This window comes from Acipenser ruthenus, chromosome 2 (assembly GCF_902713425.1).
Source record: "Acipenser ruthenus chromosome 2, fAciRut3.2 maternal haplotype, whole genome shotgun sequence".
In the NCBI taxonomy this organism is placed as follows: domain Eukaryota; kingdom Metazoa; phylum Chordata; class Actinopteri; order Acipenseriformes; family Acipenseridae; genus Acipenser; species Acipenser ruthenus.
Genome location: NC_081190.1, coordinates 85,582,912 through 85,603,155, shown reverse-complemented (window position 1 = coordinate 85,603,155; position 20,244 = coordinate 85,582,912). Strand labels below are relative to the sequence as shown.

The window sequence follows — 20,244 nt, the reverse complement described above, 5'->3', positions numbered from 1 at the left end:
ATGTCATCCTGGCTGCCCATGGCGGCCCTGTCCCTTATTGATTCTATGATGGCTGTTGTTTCTAAGTATTAATGAAGTATTACAATCTGTAATTCATATTCATATTCTGCAATTCATATTCACGATTGCTCTCCAGGTGCCTGTGAAGAAGATTTGTTGATGCCCTACACTTTCCCAGCTACCCGTCCATTTCAATGGAATACCTACCCATTGATCATGGTATGGCGCTTTGCATAATGAACTTAGAATTATAAATGTAGTATTGTAACATGAGATGCCTCTATTGTGATGTCACTCACTGAAATACTTAAAGAATCTTTTCATAACGGGACAAGTAGACGCCGTTGTAATCTGTAGCTGTAATCAAAATAAAAAAAAATAAAAACTTTAGGGAGATCTGCAGTCTATATGGTGTGGCCTTGGCAGAAATGAGTAATACTTTAGACCTACTGCATAATTTTTCAATACTCAATTCACTGGAGACAGAAACCTGGCATGGGTGGAGGCTCCTTACATTTTGGTACTCTGCAATTAGTTGCATCCGTTTTGAAAGCTATGAAAGAAAAGATGTGCCACATTAGCACTGTTTATGAAGTGGAATTGTATGTTGGGAAAATGTATAGTAAAAAAAAAAATCTCCTTATTAGAAAGTAAGATTGGTCCACTTCCTTGCTATAATGCAAAATCCTTTAACCCTCGTTTGACCTTTGTTTCTGAAACTATGTAGGTAACCCTTCGGCCATTCTTCTCTTGAAAGAGCTGTTAAATGCCCTCATTAATGAGTGGCCAAGATGTCACATGTAATGAAGAATGTCATTTAGTAAGAGAGGCAAAAGGAATTTGAATTAGGACCAATATACAGTGCCCTTGACTGTGAGGCATTCATATTTCATTTTGAAGTTTTTCTTTATACCAGATGTTTAAGACTAGGGTAGGGAGTGATTTACTTATTAGATTCTGTGACTGTAATTTGAAGCAATTATCTCCAACGAGATTGTGCTTTGTTCATGTACCAATTAGCTGAACCTTGGTCGACTCAAAGGGGGGGTGGGGGGGGGGGGGGATAAAAATAGAAACGGCCCATAGAAGGGATCTTTGATACAATATGTGCCCAGAACTGAATACCGTCTCCCTCACAAGTATCAAAATCAGCACCCAGGTCTCAGATCTTTTTGTACGTTTTGCACCCTGTTTATACAAACCAAAACTAAGTACTCAATCTTAAACCATTAATGAGAACACTCCTCTCTATATTAAGGCTGCTACTTTTACATTTTCTTTTGTAAAGGTGCATATAACCTGTGGTAAACTCAACAGCACCATTTAAACGATGTCGGGGGCCATGTAAAGAAAAAAAAATACTGGTATAATAAATGAATATCAGAAAAAACAATACCTTTCAATTGGTCATTGAAGATCATTTCACATTTACACATTACACACTTTTCTATTAAGGTAGAAAAGTAAACACATAAGAAAAATATATTTGCACACACATGTGCTTCTGTGTTGGGAGTACAGAGCATTCAAAAACCTCATGGCTAATTAACATAAAGCTCAATCTTAAAGAGTAACTGTATTCCGAAAAAATATGTCCCCACTTGTTGCTACAACTGTTTAAATAAGGTACCTCTAATTTTTGTTTTCATTGTTAACATCCTGACAACTTTTTACACTTATAACTTTAAAGTCTGTTTCAAAGCTCTTTTAAAAATGGTCGCTCTAGTGCACTGGGGTTTGAGATCTGTCCTCTAAATCACTGCAGGAAGAGCGCTGGCTTTTCTGTTCCGTACCACATCATGGATCGTTATTGCTGTATAACCTGTATGACAATGTGGTTAGTGATCCTAATTCACCATCAGTGCACTAGAACATATATATATATATATATATATATATATATATATATATTGTAATGACTTGGTAAGAATGGAAGTGTGAAACAGGCGTTCTTCAAAAGCAGCAATCACTTTTATTTTGCATTAAAGAACAGGCTACATACTTCTTAGCAAGACAGGTTACTTCTCCAACTCTCCACTCCTGTCTAGCATGCAAGCTGCCTCTTACAGCCCACAACCCGTACAACATTGTAGGTTAACCACGACCAATCAGTGGCCAATATCAGCCCCACTCCCCCTGGCTCCTGCAAGGTACATATAATGATCCTGCAAGGTTGCACCAATAATCCAGTATAGGAGAACAGTGTCTGCAGCAGGGTAAGCGCTCCTACGCATGGGAAGCACGCTCGCAGACCATGCAACTTTGCTCTGCAAAGCACTTCAAGCACAGACGCATGCACAAAGTCCCAGTGACAGCCTTTTGCTACAATATATATTATTAGTGATTGTATTAGAGGCTCATATATCATCATTTGATCCTCGACTACCTTTTTTCTATACGGTCTCCTTTTCCAAACATAGATGAAAAAATTATGATTTTAAAATGTTGACTGCATCCGGATATACAACATAAAAGCTTGGCTGTTGAATAATTAACTGGAATGTCATTGAGTAAAACAGAAATATATTGGGGAAAAGAAATACAGACGTTTCAGCAGTTTAATATTAGTTAATGTTTTTTATTAACATTTATTATCAGTAAACTAAAGGGAGATATTAACACTGTTGTAGAACAATCTTTTCTGAATTTGCTGTGGGACAAATTAATAAATGAAGTGTTTCTCCACTGCAGTGTCAGCAAATGTTATTACTGTATTTATATAAACCTTTATAGAAACAAAATAAAAATATTTTCAGTAGAATAAGATTTTGTTTAACAAATCTAAAACAACACAATGATAATACCAGTATTTGATGTTTATTCAGTTCAAATACCTTACACAAAGGATGCAAAAAAAATGCACACCATTTCATCAAAAAACAAGTTCTGTTATATTATACAGCAGAGAAAATGCCTTGAAAAGGGCTCATCTCAGCCAGTTAAAGTATGTTCTGGGTTTCACAGTTTAACCTTGTGAGGAGAGTGATACTGGTAATATATAAGTGCTTGTGCCGTAATACTTTCCTAAAATAATAATTCACTTTGAGAGACTTTGACTATAGTTCAGATTGCTATCACATTATAAAACAGCAATACAAAAATGAACGCCTAAATATTAGAAATGTTCTCGTTAATTCTCCCTATTGTGCAATAATACGTACATATAAAATCCAATCAAATATCATAATATACAAATACAGAATACAAATATGTTCTAAATGTTTTATATGTATGTGTTTAGTCTTTGACCAGGTAATCAACCTGGCAACACCTGAGAAAATAAAGGCAGCTTGTATTGGTTGCCAACAGGCCCTTATACATTGATTCGAGTGCAAAAGACAACCCATTCTTCACTAAAATAATTTATTTTAACACATTTTTCCATTATTCTTATTTTTTATTATAGCTTTTCTCTTCACATTTTTTAGTAAACAAAAAAAGCACAAACAAAATCGTGTTTCGACAGAGTCTTAATCATGAATAAACATAATTTGATACAGAGGAACACCCCTTTTTTTTTACACTCAATTCTCCACAGGCGATTAATCACCTTACGTCACAAACCTTCAATTGACAATCAGAACAATCAAAAACAACTGAAATTAATAAGTAATTAGGTACAGAAATGACAACAGAAGGCAGAAGACCATACTTTTTTTATATTATTTTAAACACTCAATCTGTACGTTTCATACCACTAAATATTCTTTTACTAAGTTACTTTTTTCTTTTTACTCTGCAACTTGAATAATGAACAGAGGTATATACTGTATACATACAAACATACATTCTACAAAAAATACCCATATTTAAAGTCTTCATTAAGGCCATGTGGTGGAACAGAATTAAAAAAAATATCACAAAAGTTTCCCTTCTCAAGAGTTGTTTGTGTTGTTTGTTGTGAGCCATCTCTTAAAAGGTGATTAATCACCTGTGGAAAATAAAAAAAGGGATGTTCCTCTGTATCAAATTAAGTCTACTCATGAATAAGACGAAACGCGTTGAAATTTTGTTTGTGCTTTTTTGTTTTCTAAAAAATATTTGAAGAGAAAAGCTAAAATAAAAAATAAGAATAATGGGAACAATCTGTTAAAATTGGTTAAAATTCAGCGCAATAGACAATGCAGCCATGCTCCAGTAACAAAAGCTATCCCTACTATCAACATATTAATATCCATAATTCTATTTATTTAACAGTTGGTATTTAAAAACTTTAGACACGTAGTTGTTACATGTCTTGCATCCCTAAAAAATTAAAAAATAAACATTTTTAAAATCATTACTGAATTCAACATTTTACCAGCATTGAAAAATCTATATGTAGCGATCAATTATATATATATATATATACATACACACACACACACACACACACACACACACACACACACAGTATATATAGCACTGTATTCATCTTTTTTTTTCTTTTCAAGCTTCAGTAAAAAAACGTTTGTGTTTTTGCTTTCGTCACTTAGTTTAGGTTTATCAGAGGGCCATGAATTAAAACTGTACCTCTAAACCTAAGTGAATTCATGCAAATCATGAAGGATTGCCATACAATTTAACATAATTAAACAAAGCAACATCTTTCTCTTAACTTAGCAATAACTGAACTATGCAATTTACAGGAATATAAACAAACAACCAATGCATAAAAAATAAGTTTATTTCAGAGATAGTCTCGTTTAGAAAATCTGGAATCTGGTTGCCGGTCTGAAAAATAACTGGAATCTCTGTACTTGTTCAGATTAGCCTGGCCTAAATTAATCACATTTCAAGACATTAATTTTCAAGATCTCTAATGAGTTTTTGTTTTCTTGGGAAACTACAAAATAATTAATTTACTAAATTGATCTGAGTGGAATGGAACTGCTGATTGAAGAAATTCAGAGACTGACAGATGACAGTTATAGTAAAAGGCTGTTTTATGAGATAAGAAACAGGTTTGCCCTTTGTGCCAATTGTGCTGCACTGTGTGTTGGTTTTGTGTTTGTGGAAGCCGAGGGCTTAGGACCACCATACTCCTTTCATGTGTAACTAAAACTGGATTTGAAGTCAAGCATTCAGAGATGTAGTGTGTGTGTATTACCAACACACCTATTTCCATTAATATTCTGCATTTTGACAGGTTTGGTAAACTTAATTTGTTGACTCTAAAACAAGTATGTCGGTACATCACGCGCCATTACAAAATAAGAGCCGAACTGTACATGTAAAAATGTAAGTCTGACATACCTATATACTCAACAACAGACAAAGGATAACAGTTAGATGTATGTGTGACATACACAGTATGTAAGCCCCACTATATTCCACAGCAGGGAATAATAAGGCAAACAAATTAGTTTAAATAGTATCAGTGATGTGTAATTTTTCAATAACGTCAGGACGTGTGATGCAAGGTAACTGCAGTCTGTATTACTTCTTCGTCTTCGCTGACAGCAGTGTCCAGGTCCTTGTCTTTGCGCTCCACTTGTTGTTCTTTCACAAATTCCTTCTGTATCCTCTCCAGCTCCAGCAGCTCGGCTGTCAGGCTCTACATGTGAAACTCTCGTCTGTTCTTCAGCAGCTTCGTAGGGAAGGGATTCATATCATTAAATGCTATGTTCATTAGTTTCCTAATGACAGAAGATACAGAGAAAACAAAATGCCACTGATGAAACAACTGCAAAGTTAAAAGGACCTGGGAACTCTGCATTTTTCCCTTTCAAAAAATACATAAATAAATAAATAAATAAACAACAACATATGGGCCTGCCAAAATTAAATTCATAAAAAGACACAAAAAGACAAACATACACACTTGAGAAACAATGCACAGTTCTAACAGGAACAAAAAATGTAAGTCTGACATACAAAGTTGTTGCTTGCTAATTTTCTAACATAATTGTTTAGATATTGAACCCATTAACTTCTACAGTGTATCAATCTTCAGGTGGTCCAAATCAGTCAATGGCCCCCTGTCTCTGCACAGCCGGCACTGCCTGGATTCTTGTCTAATACTGAAGCATGAATGGCTGCATCTAAATAAATGTGTTTGTATTTCAGGTTTAGTGGCTGGACAGAGGAGAAACATGGTGATTGGATCAATAATTCCAATGAAAAGGCTTTGAGAACTAAATGGAAACATATTTCTGCTGCTTTACAGTCATTGTGAGAAAGCTCTGCCAAATTATTATCATATAATCCCAGTTATTTCACTGAAAATCAAGAGAAGCAGACTGATTGATCCAGTTCCGTGCTACAGGATAACAGAAAATAAATGTTTTCAGTAAATAAAAGGCAACAGAACCTTAGAATTATTCATCCTTAGGATAACTTATTTTTACTACTAAGACCTAATGGCAAGAAAATTCTGTTTTTAATAGGATCTTAAACGGCTGGTTTCACAAACTACAATTAGTACTAATTTTGGACTACCTTACCTAAGATAACAATAGGTAGTCCAGGATTAGTGCTAATCAGGGCCTGTGAAACCAGCCAATTGACCTACCAGTTAAATTGTTCAACACTTTAATAATCTGCTTGCAAACTGTTCATTAAACAGCTATACATACAGTACATCTGTTTTCTAAGCTGCAAAGAGGACATTATGTGGGTCTGTGAGGTGGGGGCTCCATTACCTGTAGGAAGTGAATGGTAAAGAAGGACTTACGGTTTCATAGTGGATGCATGGTAAAGCTCAGTAAACTGCAAAATCACTGTTCACATTTACCATCATCAAAATGGTACAAGACAGTTTATTGAAATCACTAACTTTACTAGTGGTTAAAAGCATGGTCACTGGAGTGAGTGAGATGAGTGTGAACTGTTTATACAGTCTGTGATTGACAGCAACTGGTCTGATGCGTCTGCTGTACATTATCATCATCCTCATTCTGCCTCACCTGCCATCAGAGATAGTTTTTGGTGAAAAAACGGAGGTATTGGTAGATTTCCAGATTGTCGTGAATTTTTAGAATGTCCTCTTCATTGTACTTAAAGAGGGCCAGTGCATAGCGAAATATCACCTGGAAACAGAAAGAAGGAAATACTGTTCAGGTTAAAAAAGAAGGATACTTTCGCTCATCAAGTCGTCACTGGACTGAGCCCTTTTATAATTAATTATATTTAACTTATTTCCATGTTTTTCATTTTTACTCTCTATAACTCTCTAAAATGTCATTACTATAATTTAAAATAATTGGATAAGCTGTTACAATGTAAGTGTGACATACTGTGCACATGTTTGCAAGTTAAGACAATTTTTCTCAACAATTTGTGCTGAAAAATGTATTAAGCACGTTTCAACACAGTTGGGTAAGTGTGGGTGGTGTGGGTGGTGTTGGTGGTGGGGGGGTGGGTATTAAAGGATCAATTACTAACACAGCCAGCGCTGTACCTTTGTGCCCTCATAGAGGAAAGCGTCCCACACTCTGAGCAGGATGTCGCTGACCAGACTTTCCACGAAGACCACCAGGAACCAGTTGAAGGTGATGAGGGAATGATCGATGCTGTGCTCCTTGAAGTGGGCCGTCAGGCGAGGCATCTTCTCAGCAAGAAAGTCACGGAACACCCTCTGATCAGCCTGCAAGGAACAAAGAGCTCTGCTTAGAGCAGCATGAGTTGCTCAGCTGTTAGAACAAATAGGGACTATGACTGCCTGAATTAACACATCCACAGTACTTACTGGTGAAGCAAAGGGGATAGCATTAAAACTCAGCTATAGGCTGACAAGCAATGTCACAAATATTTTAACATTTTCTTAGTAATAACGGAGAGACATGGACAAATTAGCCAATTTCCATAACAGGAACCTGAGAGGCAGTGAGGGTTTTGCTGTAGTAGTCTTGTGGCATTATGATTTCAACAACAGCCACCAGACACCAGAAGGCATCCTCTTCATCCTTCAGAACTAAAAGTGCAATAGCTGCCAACCTGCAAGAGGAAACACACATACCACATGACTCCACTGGAAGTGTGCTGCTAATATTCAGAAGAAAAGGGGGACACATAGGTGTGCCAAGCCACATTTTTACACATTTTAGGCCCTATTTTGAAATAAATTTTCAGAGGAATTTGATGTATGAAACTAGCAAGAAATTATGTAAATTATACACTTATTTGTATTTATTATTATTTTATTTCTTAGCAGACACCCTTATCCAGGGTGACTTACAGTCGTAGACAAAAATACATTTCAAGAATCAGTATAAGTATTAATACGATTACGATTCAATAACGGAACAGATAACAGTGTCAGTGATAGTTACATCAGGATATAATTAAATACAAAATACTACAGATTAAATGACACTCGACAGATTACAGTACTCTAAAGTACAGGGTTAAATGCAGTAAAATAGGGAGCAGATAAGAGCAAGTAAAGTGCATTTAAGGAAGAGTGATAAGTGTCCAGATGGAAAAGAGGAGTTTCTACAGGTGCTGTCTGAAGAGGTGAGTCTTGAGGAGGCGCCGGAATTATTTTTAATCTGCCTGAATATGGCCACTCGTGCTTTCCACCACAGTTGTCTTTACAGTTGTGTAGAATATTAAAGAACATATCTGGGCCAGTATATTTGTGATTCCAGAAAAAGATATATTGTACAGGGGAGGGATGAGTAGCTAAGAATACACAACACAGTTAACAACCACTAGGTGTCATAATTTCTCAAATTAATAAATAAACACTGTTTGCATGTGTATTCTTATTGCTATTTATAATACAACAACACATTGCTCTAGTATAGTGTCCTGGCATAGCTACCTCCAACGAAGTGCTCTAAAATGTTAAACACCGGTAATGCTGCCATTACCTGTGGCACTGCTTACCGGTAATAGGCATTATTCTCTGTTTTAGAAAAGGATAAGTTATGCTAGTCCATGTCCAAGAAGTACAAGAAAGTGTTTTGTCTTTTTTGGCAACACCTTTTACTACTTAAAATGAGCGAATGGCATTAAGAACTTTCAATACAAAAGGTACTGTACCGGTTGAGGCCCTGGCAGTAGCCGATGGTGGGGTTATGCCAGGAGAAGGCTAGCAGAATGCGCTGCAGCTTTTGGACTGCGTCAGAGGTGGGCGAGGAGAAGTGCTTATTGCTGGTGAGGGTGCGGTGCAGGTCCAGCCTGATCTGCCGCGAGGCCGGGTGCTCCGACACCTCGCAGTGCTTCCTCAGCTCCTGGTAGTGATTGGGATTCCGCTTCCTATAGACCTGCGTCCGTGTCCTCACGATCCAGCGCCACACCTGCTCCCGGTACTCCACAGGGATCCCACACCGGATCAGGCCCTTCAGCTCCGGGGATGGAGCCAGCTGGTCCAAGGGACGGCTGGCCAGGTAGTTAGCCCACCTGGTCCGCAAAGGCTTGTCCACCATCTCATTGTTGCGCAGGTTGTTGGAACGGATCTCCAGGGCCTGGATTTTGGCCAGGAGCTTCACGTCCTCTACTTCATAATCAGGAATGGTCTTGAATCCATAGTCGTCGTACTCACTGGGACGGAACAGAAAGTTAAACAAGGATGTTGGTAACATGCAGTATTCACATATTCCCTAAATTATCATACAACATTGTATAGTAGGTGCATGGTCCAGGTTTTTGTGATTTAGTTATGTGTAATGAACCTCTATGTTAAGTTGTACTGTTATATTTCTAATCAGTCCCCTCTGCCAGCGTATTCCTCCCCATCGCTGCAGGAGAGCATTGAGTTAGTTAGTTGAGTTGGAACAGTTGGCGGAGAGAGACAAAGGGAGAGAAGGGAGTGGGCTGAAGTTTGACGGTTAGGAGGAGGTAAATGTGTTTGGAAGCCAGTACAAGAACCAGGAAAGGGTTATGTGTAAATGGTATATGTGCCTGAAACTAACCTGCCTAGGGTTATGTATAAGGCCCTGTGTAAATCGAGATTTCACGAACTGCACAGAAATTGCGAACTTTTTCAATATTCTTATAATTATTATTTGTATTTCATACGATGGAGGTAAGCTATTCTGTATGTCCTGCAATGTTACTGCAAATCATCTCTTGACAGGCATTTAGATTCAAGTATTCACTGAAAGAGAAAGGCGGAAATCCAAGAAACCAAAAACGTGAACTTCCATGTTCCAAAAGTCCACTGAAAACCGTGAAGCACGAAACACATTAAATTTTGACCTGACAGGGATGTTTGTTTGCGCAAATATCCCTCTTGAAAAACTGGACAACCAAAAGTTACATAATTTCTTCATACTGAGTGTAGCAAATGGTGGAGTGATTCCTTCATCAGCCCAGCTGAGACGTGAATACTTACCTAAAGTTGCCTATCACAAGCAGGAGATTATTAAATTAGTAAAACAGTCTGGTTGCTTGTCAATGGTCACTGACGAGTCGACTGATGCCCAATAGCAATATGTGTTTCACATTGTATTTGTTTTGCAGGGCCTAAATTGTGAACATGCATCTGACATAGAACTGAAAGCTGTCCTTGCAGATACACTTTACCTACAGGCTGTTAATGACAACACCGTTTCACAAGCTATTGTAAAGTGCTTGAATAACTTTGATGTTGATTTTGAAGATGTCAGTGCATTTATCAATCTATTTGCTGTATAAAAAATAATAATAATCTGTACACATAATTTATAAAATAGTTCTGTGCACAATCTGCAAAATAAGACACTTTACCCGTGATACTGCCTTGAATTAAAAAAAAAAAAAAACACACTATTTTCACAGGGCCTTATGTATGAACAAAGGATCCTGGAGTTTTCTAAATAAACTGTAGACTTGCTGCAGCCTCTGACTGCTTTTTGGGCATATATACACCTTCACTGCCTAACATCAACCCTTATATATGGTCCTGGAATTGCAGTGTTTATTGACGCACATTGCTCTTTATGTGGTTGGTTAGGGAGCAGTTCAATGTCAATCCAATCTTTGACCTTTCTTTTTGCCTGCTAAGGTGTGCAGTGGTATTGTGATGTGGATTACTATACAGTTAACAGCAAGCTCATTTCAGCTGCTTGCATCAATCGCTCGAACAGCAGAACAAACATTTTCTGTTCAATTTACAATCAATACTATAAAAAGAGTTTTTGTTTTGTTTTGTTTTAAAGAAGTGACATAAACAAAATATGTATTTTTTTCAATTATTAAATTATCACATTAAAAGAGCAGGGCACATGACATAGAAAATCATAGACAGCAAAGCCCAGAAACTACTGTAAGTTCCAGCTCTTTTTTGGCTTTTCATTTGCGCACCTATTAGATCACAATTGCAACAAACCAACATTAACATTTTGATCCTTTGCTTGTTTTGGTATTTCAGTTTGGGATATGAGGGTATTATATGAAAATGGAACTGGTGTAGCTTGCAATCACATCATCAGTTTAGCAATAGAATTGCATTTTAAATATTTGAATATACTTAGTAACAAAAAAAACAAGAAAGTAACCGGGGGAAAAAAGTTTTCGCTGTGAAACCCCGGTATGGAAATGTCAGTACTGTCTTACCTGACAGGGTTGAGTTTAAAGACATCCTTCTTGTCTCCCTGCAGTGCGTCCTCAATGAGCCTTTTCACCATCTCCTGCTGACTGCTGTCCAGCCCTTTGCTCTCCTGCAGCCTGCATAGCACGACCAGGTACTTGCTCTCAATCTGGCAGTTTTTGGCCTCCAGGTAGGCACACTGCAACACAAAAGAGAGGTTTAGGGTTAGGATTAAAACAAAACACAGCAGCTGGTGAAAGCAGTAACCCTCCCACAACCTCCCACTCATTTCCAAGACAGGGCAGTCCAAAGGCAGAGGGTTTCTACACCCTGTTACTTTTTAACTGGGTTGAACTTGTTTATTAAAATGTAAAAATGAACCTAGTACATTTCCAAATAACTAATTTTACAGTTCTGATGGAGCCATTCCAATTATAATCTTGCTTCTGCTCCTTAAATTAATTTTATTTAAAAATCCTCTTCGCTGCAGTGTTCACTTGTTCCCTTGTGCTGCTTATATTAATTAAAAGACTGCTATTTCCTACAGTGCAATATGTGTGTCACCCGAGTGCTTATGGACACTGTGGCTGTGAAGGGTCATTTCTTTGAAAGTTAAACTGTTGTGTACAATACATGTTTTTTTTTTCGATTACGATTCGGAAATCAAAGCGTTTATGTTTTTGGCAATTTTAGCAGTTTTAGCATAACCTGCAACTGTAATTATATTTATTTATTTATTTTTACAATTTTTGCCATTTGGTTCTTCTTTAAACCAGAGTCACCCTGGTATCAAATGTGATACCTATTAATTCAAGTGCTCCCAGAAATCCTGAAACATCTCTACTGTAGTACAATAGTTTTTCATGTCACAAAAATGGTCTGATCCTAAATATATCTAAAATAATTTAAAACCATTGCCAATCAGACCAGATAGATAAAACATCTAATTTGCTGCAATCATACCAGCCAGTAGCTGTTTCATTGCACAGTGCACTCAGGGGATATCACTATATGGAGCCATGACGCAGGCACTAGGACAGATCAAGCTGATACAGAAACAGCTACAACTTGACCCACCCCAAAGAACACATTGGGGTCAACAAGATTAAACATTAATTTAATTTGCAAACCAGGCATTTGTGTTTTTGTGAACAGTGCCCTACATTCACAGCACTGTACTTGTATTTAGAATTCACTACATATCTTTCCAATTTGCTTTCTGCATCTAGAGAAGACCTAAATTTGGAGATGAAAGGGAAACATCCCAGTCAGTCTGATCTGTTCATTCTGGGAGACTGGAGCTGGCTCAGTTGCTAACTTCTCTGTGGTTTTAATTAGTAATGCATGAACACACCCGAGGTTGCTGACCAGGCTAACAGCCAGCCAGTCAGAACTACTATGACAGTCAACTAAGAAGAAGAAACAAGGAGTGAAACCAAGTAGGAGTACAAAGAAAATTATAAAAATAAGGGAAGTACAGTATAAAATGAAAAAAGAAAAACCACAAATTACTAAAGAGAAACATAACAGAGGAAGTATCTCTGCAAAAAAAGCAAATCATTGACCAAAAATACTGACTGCCTATGTCTTTATTTATGCAGATACTAGACTACAATAACAAGGTAAGAAGGTATGTGGAGGAGTGGTTAGGGCTCTGGACTCTTGACCCGAGGGTCGTGGGTTCAATCCCAGCTGGGGAACACTGCTGCTGTACCCTTGAGCAAGGTACTTTACCTCGATTGCTCCAGTAAAAACCCAACTGTATAAATGGGTAATTGTATGTAAAAATAATGTGATATCTTGTAACAATTGTAAGTCGCCCTAGATAAGGGTGTCTGCTAAGAAATAATTAATAATAAAAGTATATTAATAAACATGGTAAACCCAGGTAAATTATTATAAATGCATTGTATAACCATGGGAAAAGCATGGGTAAAACTGCAGAAATACTGTGGTTAAACAGGAGGCCAAATGAATGCTTTAAACTTTTAAAAAGTTACCAGGATGTGAAAATGATACAAAGTGAATCTAAAGTTGTTTTTTTTATTTTGTTTTGTTTTTTGCGTTCGACTGTGTAAGAATAGTGCCCAGTAGGTCACCAGCTTGCGTCACTACATTAGAACCACTTGCAATCCATGTTTCACTAAGCAGTTTGCTTTATCATAATGTACCAGCATGCTAGTTGTTCTTTAATTTACTTTGGCTTCTTAGTGCAGACAGAGATGTCTCTAGGCGAAATCACAGATCTCATTGTGGTTTTGTGGTTAAAGCTATAGGAAAAAAGAAATAAACGAAACTCATTACTATTACTATTAATCTGGGGCCTACGCTATAAAAGCTGAAAATAAGATGTTTAGTATTAAATAAAGTCACTTATATATTAGCCTTACACAGTGACGATACTGCATTAAAGACTTGTAGGTAAGGATAATATATTTTTTGAACATATATGTTTTTTCACAATGGTTAAATGGGTACAGATCTGTCACACAGCAAGCTGTAAAGCACATACCTTCATCAGGAGGCCCTTCTCCTCTTCTGAACTGTTCCTCCACAGCTTAGTAAGCTGGTAGATTTCAGAGTTGAGGAACTTGTTTTGCATCTTGTGCGCCTCTATATCGTCCTAGTAAACAGAGTAAACGAATGAAATCAGAACACAATCTGTGGTTGTACTTAAAACATTTCTACTGTGAGCTCTATTTATTAAGAGCACAGGTTTGACCTAGTCCTGACTGATCACTGCTTTTCTTTGCTTTCATAATTGTACTCATTTGTACCCTATAAAACACTGTTTGAAAATCGCTGGGATACATAAAAAAAAAGTGTGGCTAACTAATGTCAATTAATACACTGTACAAAAACAATATACTTGTTTTGTTCTAATAACAAAGAAATAGAAGAAAAAAATAGTTGGCCAACTGATCACGTGTCTGGAATTATTATTTGACTTTATATTAGTGGATTTAAGTTTTGCTAATAAGCAGATAACTGGTCTCCTAACTTTTATCAGAGAGCAGTGTACCCCCTCATGCCTAGTAGCCTGGGGTTACACAGGGATCTTTTTTTTTTATACAGTATGTTTATGTTATTATAATAATTTAACACTGTGCAAGCCTGACCTATAGAGTACAAAATCACAGTAATGTGATACAAAGTACAGTCGAACCTGTCGTATCTGATCCTGTAAGATATGACACCATCATTACCCAATGGACCTGTGCCATGTGTGACTTACATATGCTGCTACCAACTGAATGGTGCTGATGGAAACTGACCAATGCACATTTTATTATGGGTCTAAAACAGTAAATTCAGCTCTTAGCAGGTCAGAATTTGTACACGCTGTCACTTCACATAACTGCCCAGTTTAACCATAGTAAATAAAAGAAAAGTAAAGGATTCATAAAATTAATGTACTGTTAAAAAGTGTGCATCCTTGTTGTTGTTTATGTCTCAGGTTAACACACACACAATGTAAAAAAAAAACCTGTCAGATTACTTTGGCATACACTGAGAAAGCACGTTAAGAACTGTTTGGAATGCTGTTTTGTAAACTGAGAAATACTGTACTTCAGTGCTTGTGCAGTCATTTTCACAGATTTTTTTGTATAGAATACATGCTGTGTCATACTTTGGTGTTTTAGGCACACTGATGTACCTGACGTTGTTCATTTATAATGCCCCGACGTTAATAAAGAAACTACAATATACTAAAACGACTTCCTCTGAGATACAATATTAGTATATATTCACTGGACCCCTGGACCGGTTCTACTATAAATGAATCATTCTTAGACTGGAGTGGCAAACAGTAATTGTGTGTCTGCTCCAATGCTAATAAAAGCTAGTTAAGATGTCATGTTTGTAATGCTTATTGGATGCAGAGAAGGTGCAGAATACCGTATGTGACACCCCAGCAGTGAAAATATGGATCAGTTACTTTACTGCTTTTTCACATCATGCAGGATTACATGGTGGTCAAACAAAACCAAAAAAAGAGTGTGGTTTTATCCGTGTTTCTTGAAACAAGAGTTGACGTACTTCCCATGGCTGTAATGTAAAAGTAACTTTTAAAATAACCTTGAGGTGCTCAATCTTCTCCTGCAGCCTGCAGAAGGTCTCTGTGCCCATGGAGTTGGCTACGGTACGCTGGGGGTCAGCCATGCAGGCGGCCACCTGCTCGGAGAGCTTGAGGATGACTTCCTGCTTGGCGTTGTTCTTCTCCATCATGAGCTGCACGTGCTGCTGCAGCTCATTCACTTGGCAGTCCTGCATGGCCAGCCGCTGCTCCAGCTCCTCCTTGTCTTTGAGCAGGGCCTCCAGGCGGCCGTCCAGGTCCGCGATACACCTCTCTTTGTGCCGCACCAGTTCCAGCCGCTCCTGCTCCCCTGCTGCTGCCAGGAACTGTTTGCTGGTCCTCTTCTCCTGCTTTGCTGCCTCCAGGGCCTTGTGAAGGAGTTGCACCAGCTCCTGATTTCAAAACAAAAACACTATGGTCATTTACTCTTAAAGGTGAAGCTTCATGAGCTGTGTTGGAGGTCCCGTAAATAAATTATACTGTAGGTGGTCCCTGAATAATGCACCTGTACTTTCTTTGTAATCTGAACCAGGTGGGATCAGACCTGTTCAGATTAGTGATTTGTTTAGAGTACTGATAATAAACTGTACCATACTAAAAATGCCTGGTATAGTATTTGTTTTAGGTTTTTGATTCTTGCATTTCCTGAAAAATCTGTAATATCCCTTTGAATAAAAAAATACTGTTTTACTTATCATGTAAGAACAGCTGTTAACACCATGCATTTAATTACAGTTATGGCTACAGGTAAATTCAAATAGTCTACTGTACAATGCAATAGTCTACTGTACAATGCAATTTTCCCTAAAAAACAGCCTGTTGCAGTATTTATTAGTAGTGCATATGAGAAAAGGCTCTGAAGCTCTGCCCTATATTATACGTCAGTGGCCTTAAAACCAATTATCAGACATTATTATTATTACTATTTTGTTTATTTTGCAGACACCTTTATCCAAGGCGACTTACAGAGACTAGGGTGTGTGAACTATACATCAGCTGCAGAGTCACTTACAACAACGTCCCACCTGAAAGACGGACCACAAGGAGTTTAAGTGACTTGCTCAGGGTCACACAGTGACTCAGTGGCTGAACTGGAATCTGAGACGGGGACCTCCTGATTACAAGCCCTTTTCTTTAACCACTGGACCACACAGCCTACTATTTCAATAACAATGTCCTTTTTTTAACCAATTATAAAAGATGAATTCAGTGAAGTGTTTTTAGAAAAGACCAGCAAAATGACTGAAAATTCTGCACACTGCCTGCTGGTGGTCATTTTTCAAACCATTCAGGAGATCAGCTTAACTTGTGTGTTTTTAACAGGCTCAAAAAAGACCTTGTTTTTGCAGCTCTGTTCTTTGTACTCTGAAAGAAGAAAACAATGATAATGCAATAAAAGTACCAAACACTGGAAATACTGTCCCAGTATTACAATAATAATGAGCAATGGTGTCTTGTAAAGTGGTTTCATAAGGTCCAGGATAACCGTGTCTTTAATCAAGACACAAAAACTAATGATAAAATAAGTCAAAATGCACGTGCACAATAAATTCTGTGCACAAATAAAGATTGTGTCTGTTGGTCTAATTTTAGATCAAATATACAATTAGCTACAAACTCTTGCATGTTGCAGATCAGGTGCATTTGAGCACCGCGTTAAAAGTTGTATGGGTTACTAACAGGAAACAAGAAGGCGGCGATGCAAGATTAAAGTTTATGTTTGGGAAGCAATAAAATATGCTTATTGAAGCTCATAAAAATGTAAAAGAAAGTTTTGTGACCATACAGGCAAAAATGTAAGCTGTCTTTTTATCATCATAAGATACAGAGGAGTCATGAGCGAAAACCCAGAATTGCATTCAGGAGCTCTATTGTGACTGTTTAGATCTAGCCCTGCAGAAACAGTCCCTGCACAGGGCACAAAATTACCCTTGACTTCCTGACTCACCCTGCACACCATGCACTCATGCCTTTACCAGCTGAGCCCTTCGGGGGCCCCAGAGATTTTGTATTTTAATACACTTGTACTCTATGTGTTGATGACAAAATAATAAAAAAAAAATCTACATTGTAACCTTTATGGATTCATAGGAACAGTAGTACAGCACAAGAGTTTCAGTTACAGACAATGAAGCAACAACAGACTCTCTTCACTGTTTCAGAAGTGCCCTTCAACCCTATTTTACATACACAGCTACTATAGAACATCATACCACCATGTTTATAACAATTTGGATTATCAGCAATCAGCTCTCCTGTTAGGTAATGCATGAGTTATTCTGCTAAATGCGTTTGCCTTCACACCCAGTGACACCTTAGCCAAAGAGGAAAGAAAATGCACAGTAAAGCAACCAATTTGTGGTCAGCATGCAGGTTTCTGACTTGCATAGAAAAAGAGTTAAGACATCACACAGTCAATACAGTAGATCAGTACTTTAATCAGTTTAGGCAAAATTATTGCTGGTCTTGGATTTGAGTTTGTATTACTTCATGTAACTGCTTGACTTAATCCACTGTTTCTGTCTTATGATCGTTCATACCATGCTTATTATAGATACAACATCATATTTAAATACTATCATACAACTTTATAAAGGTTTACCACTGTGTTTTTGCACAGTATTTTTTACAGTTTTCCCATGCTTTCCCTGTGATTAGACTGTTATTTTCCCACAGTGTACCCTGGCTTTCCATGTTTATTAATATGCTTTACCATACCTAGCTGGTCTTTACAATGCTGACCTATGCTGTACCACTATGCTTTATGATTTTACTATGGGAAACATTTATAAGGTTCAATCATTCATTGTACAAGTGCCTCACAAGACATATTATTTAATAACTCAGTTATCAGTTGTTATGTGCTTAAATATACTTCAGTCACCCAAACCAAACATATACCTTTTGTGACTTGAGCCCCTCAGTGAGCATGAACACCTCGTGCTGGAGTCTGGATAGTTTGTCCACGGGGCTCCCCTCCTTTCCTGACACCTTCTCCCCAGAAGGCTGAAGAGAACTGGTCATTTTCTTCTCCCTCTTGTTCATGCTGCTTGATGGAGAACTCTTTCCTCCAGTCTTTGCTTCCTGCGCAGACTCGTTTGTAACTGAAGAAACTGAAGGAGCTGAAAGGACTGTAGGTGCTGGGGGTGTCAGAGGTACAGGCGGTGCTGGAGGTGCTAGGAAAGAGAGCAAGCAAAGAAAGCATTTGAAATGCATGAATATTTATTTAATATATATATATATATATATTTTTTTTTTCTTAAACTTGCTGGTTCTTTATTTTATTCTGGAGCCACCTACCTGACAATATACCCTTCATAATCATTAAACAAAAAAAGAAAATAATGATTATTTCTGGAATTCAAATTTGTTATACACACAAAAATCATCATAGAACCCATAGTACCGATGTTAATTCTAGGGTGCCTAGCCAAAACTACAATTTGCTGCAAAAGAAAATAGTTGTTAAAAAGAGCTGTTGTTTTCAATGAAAGGTGAAATTGTGAGCTATCTAGTGAGTTTTCTAGAAATTTCTTTAAAAAAGGCTTTATTGACACTCATTCTTTATCTTATTAACAAGCTTTACTCCTGCATGGTTCACCTTTTAGGAACAGGAAACCTCTGCACATTTATAACAGCAGAAAGAGTTCTTACCCTGCATGAGAAGAATGTAATAGTTTCAGAGCCACTGTGGTGGTCCCCGCATTGAACTGATCCAGACATGAACTAAGCAGAGACACAGACTTTGCAGGGCAGTTTCCTGTCAACTGAAGGACGCACCTGTTGTTTCCCCCAGTATCTGTGTCACAGGATCCTCACAGGGACAGTCTTCCGACTGCTGAATCTTGTCAAAGTTGAACACACTCCGCCTCAGCTCCTGAGCTGGCTTGTTTCCACAGATATTGAGGACTGTGTTCCTGTAAGGGCAAGGCAGAGGAAACACAAACTGACTTCTGAAGGCAAAGTACAGAGAAAACGAAACTAAATGCATAGAAACAAACACACACACACAAACTAAAGTAGTACACAACAAATAACAAAATCCAAAGCTCAACTGGTTGCTTCTCTTGCTTACAGGCAGCTGCCTGGATAGGGCTGACTAGTTTACATAACAGGTTAAAGGGCAGAACATGAAAAAATATGTGGTGGTTACAAGAGTATAGCAACACTTTGTAAGCGTTTAGAATAAATAATTTAAATTGGGTTATTCCGGTTCAGCTGTTTTGTTTTGCATGCACACAACACCTACCCTGGAACCCTTTTCTCCATCAGATCACAAACTGAAGAACCCCACCCCACACACAATTTGGTCGACTTGAGCTAGAATTAAAACTGGGCTGTCAGTGAGCTTACCTTCCCAAGGTGCAGAAGGCAGCTGGCAGAGCTGTGTGGAGGTAGTGGAGGGCTCTGCAGGTATTTTCACCAGGCTGGTATTGTGCTGCCACCGTTTTATTTGCAGCTGCTGCAACCAATACAGCATGGTTTGGCTGTTTAATGCCTGTAAAACAAAAACAAAACAAACTAGATGGTAACTTTACAAGTTGTGGGGCTTGCTTTATTGGGAAAGTGGTCAAAGTAGCTGATTTGTGTCAAAAGTCACATTGTTTATTAATTGTCTCATGCTTAGAATGTGCTAGAATTTGATATTTCTCAAAGTTCTATGACAGTTAATTCAACAGTGGGAAGTAGCCTACTGAAAGAAGTTGACGCGGTTACTAAAACAGCTGTA

The 20,244-nt window shown here is 37.8% G+C and overlaps 1 protein-coding gene across 3 annotated transcripts; it reads right to left on the bottom strand.

Annotated features, from left to right (window-relative positions):
• Nucleotides 1-2,557: 2,557 nt before the first annotated feature.
• Nucleotides 2,558-19,534, bottom strand: LOC131701961 (TBC1 domain family member 2A-like). Of its 3 annotated transcripts, XM_059003055.1 has the most exons (10): nt 19,296-19,534; nt 18,417-18,691; nt 15,518-15,907; nt 13,950-14,060; nt 11,464-11,636; nt 8,968-9,468; nt 7,797-7,917; nt 7,382-7,567; nt 6,888-7,010; nt 2,558-5,618 (listed from the first exon to the last, which is right to left on the bottom strand). In XM_059003055.1, exons 1-9 carry the CDS (start codon nt 19,504-19,506, stop codon nt 6,894-6,896), a joined length of 2,085 nt encoding a protein of 694 aa, XP_058859038.1. In that variant the 5' UTR covers nt 19,507-19,534; the 3' UTR covers nt 2,558-5,618; nt 6,888-6,893. The 3 variants fall into 3 exon arrangements, with proteins under 3 accessions (XP_058859038.1, XP_058859044.1, XP_058859049.1); XM_059003061.1 differs by lacking the exon at nt 6,888-7,010; XM_059003066.1 differs by lacking the exons at nt 2,558-5,618; nt 6,888-7,010; nt 7,797-7,917 and having other exon boundaries at nt 7,388-7,567; nt 19,296-19,533.
• Between the last annotated feature and the right edge of the window lie 710 nt (nt 19,535-20,244).

What these genes read in the sequence shown, in the direction of transcription:
- LOC131701961 (XM_059003055.1), bottom strand. Translation starts at nt 19,506, where the DNA reads ATGCATTTAGTTTCGTTTTCTCTGTACTTTGCCTTCAGAAGTCAGTTT. An exon ending in AGGGGCTCAAGTCACAAAAG is followed by an intron (nt 15,908 to 18,416) that starts GTATATGTTTGG and finishes TTTTGAAATCAG; the next exon opens with GAGCTGGTGCAACTCCTTCA. An exon ending in AAACCCTCACTGCCTCTCAG is followed by an intron (nt 7,568 to 7,796) that starts GTTCCTGTTATG and finishes TGTTCCTTGCAG; the next exon opens with GCTGATCAGAGGGTGTTCCG.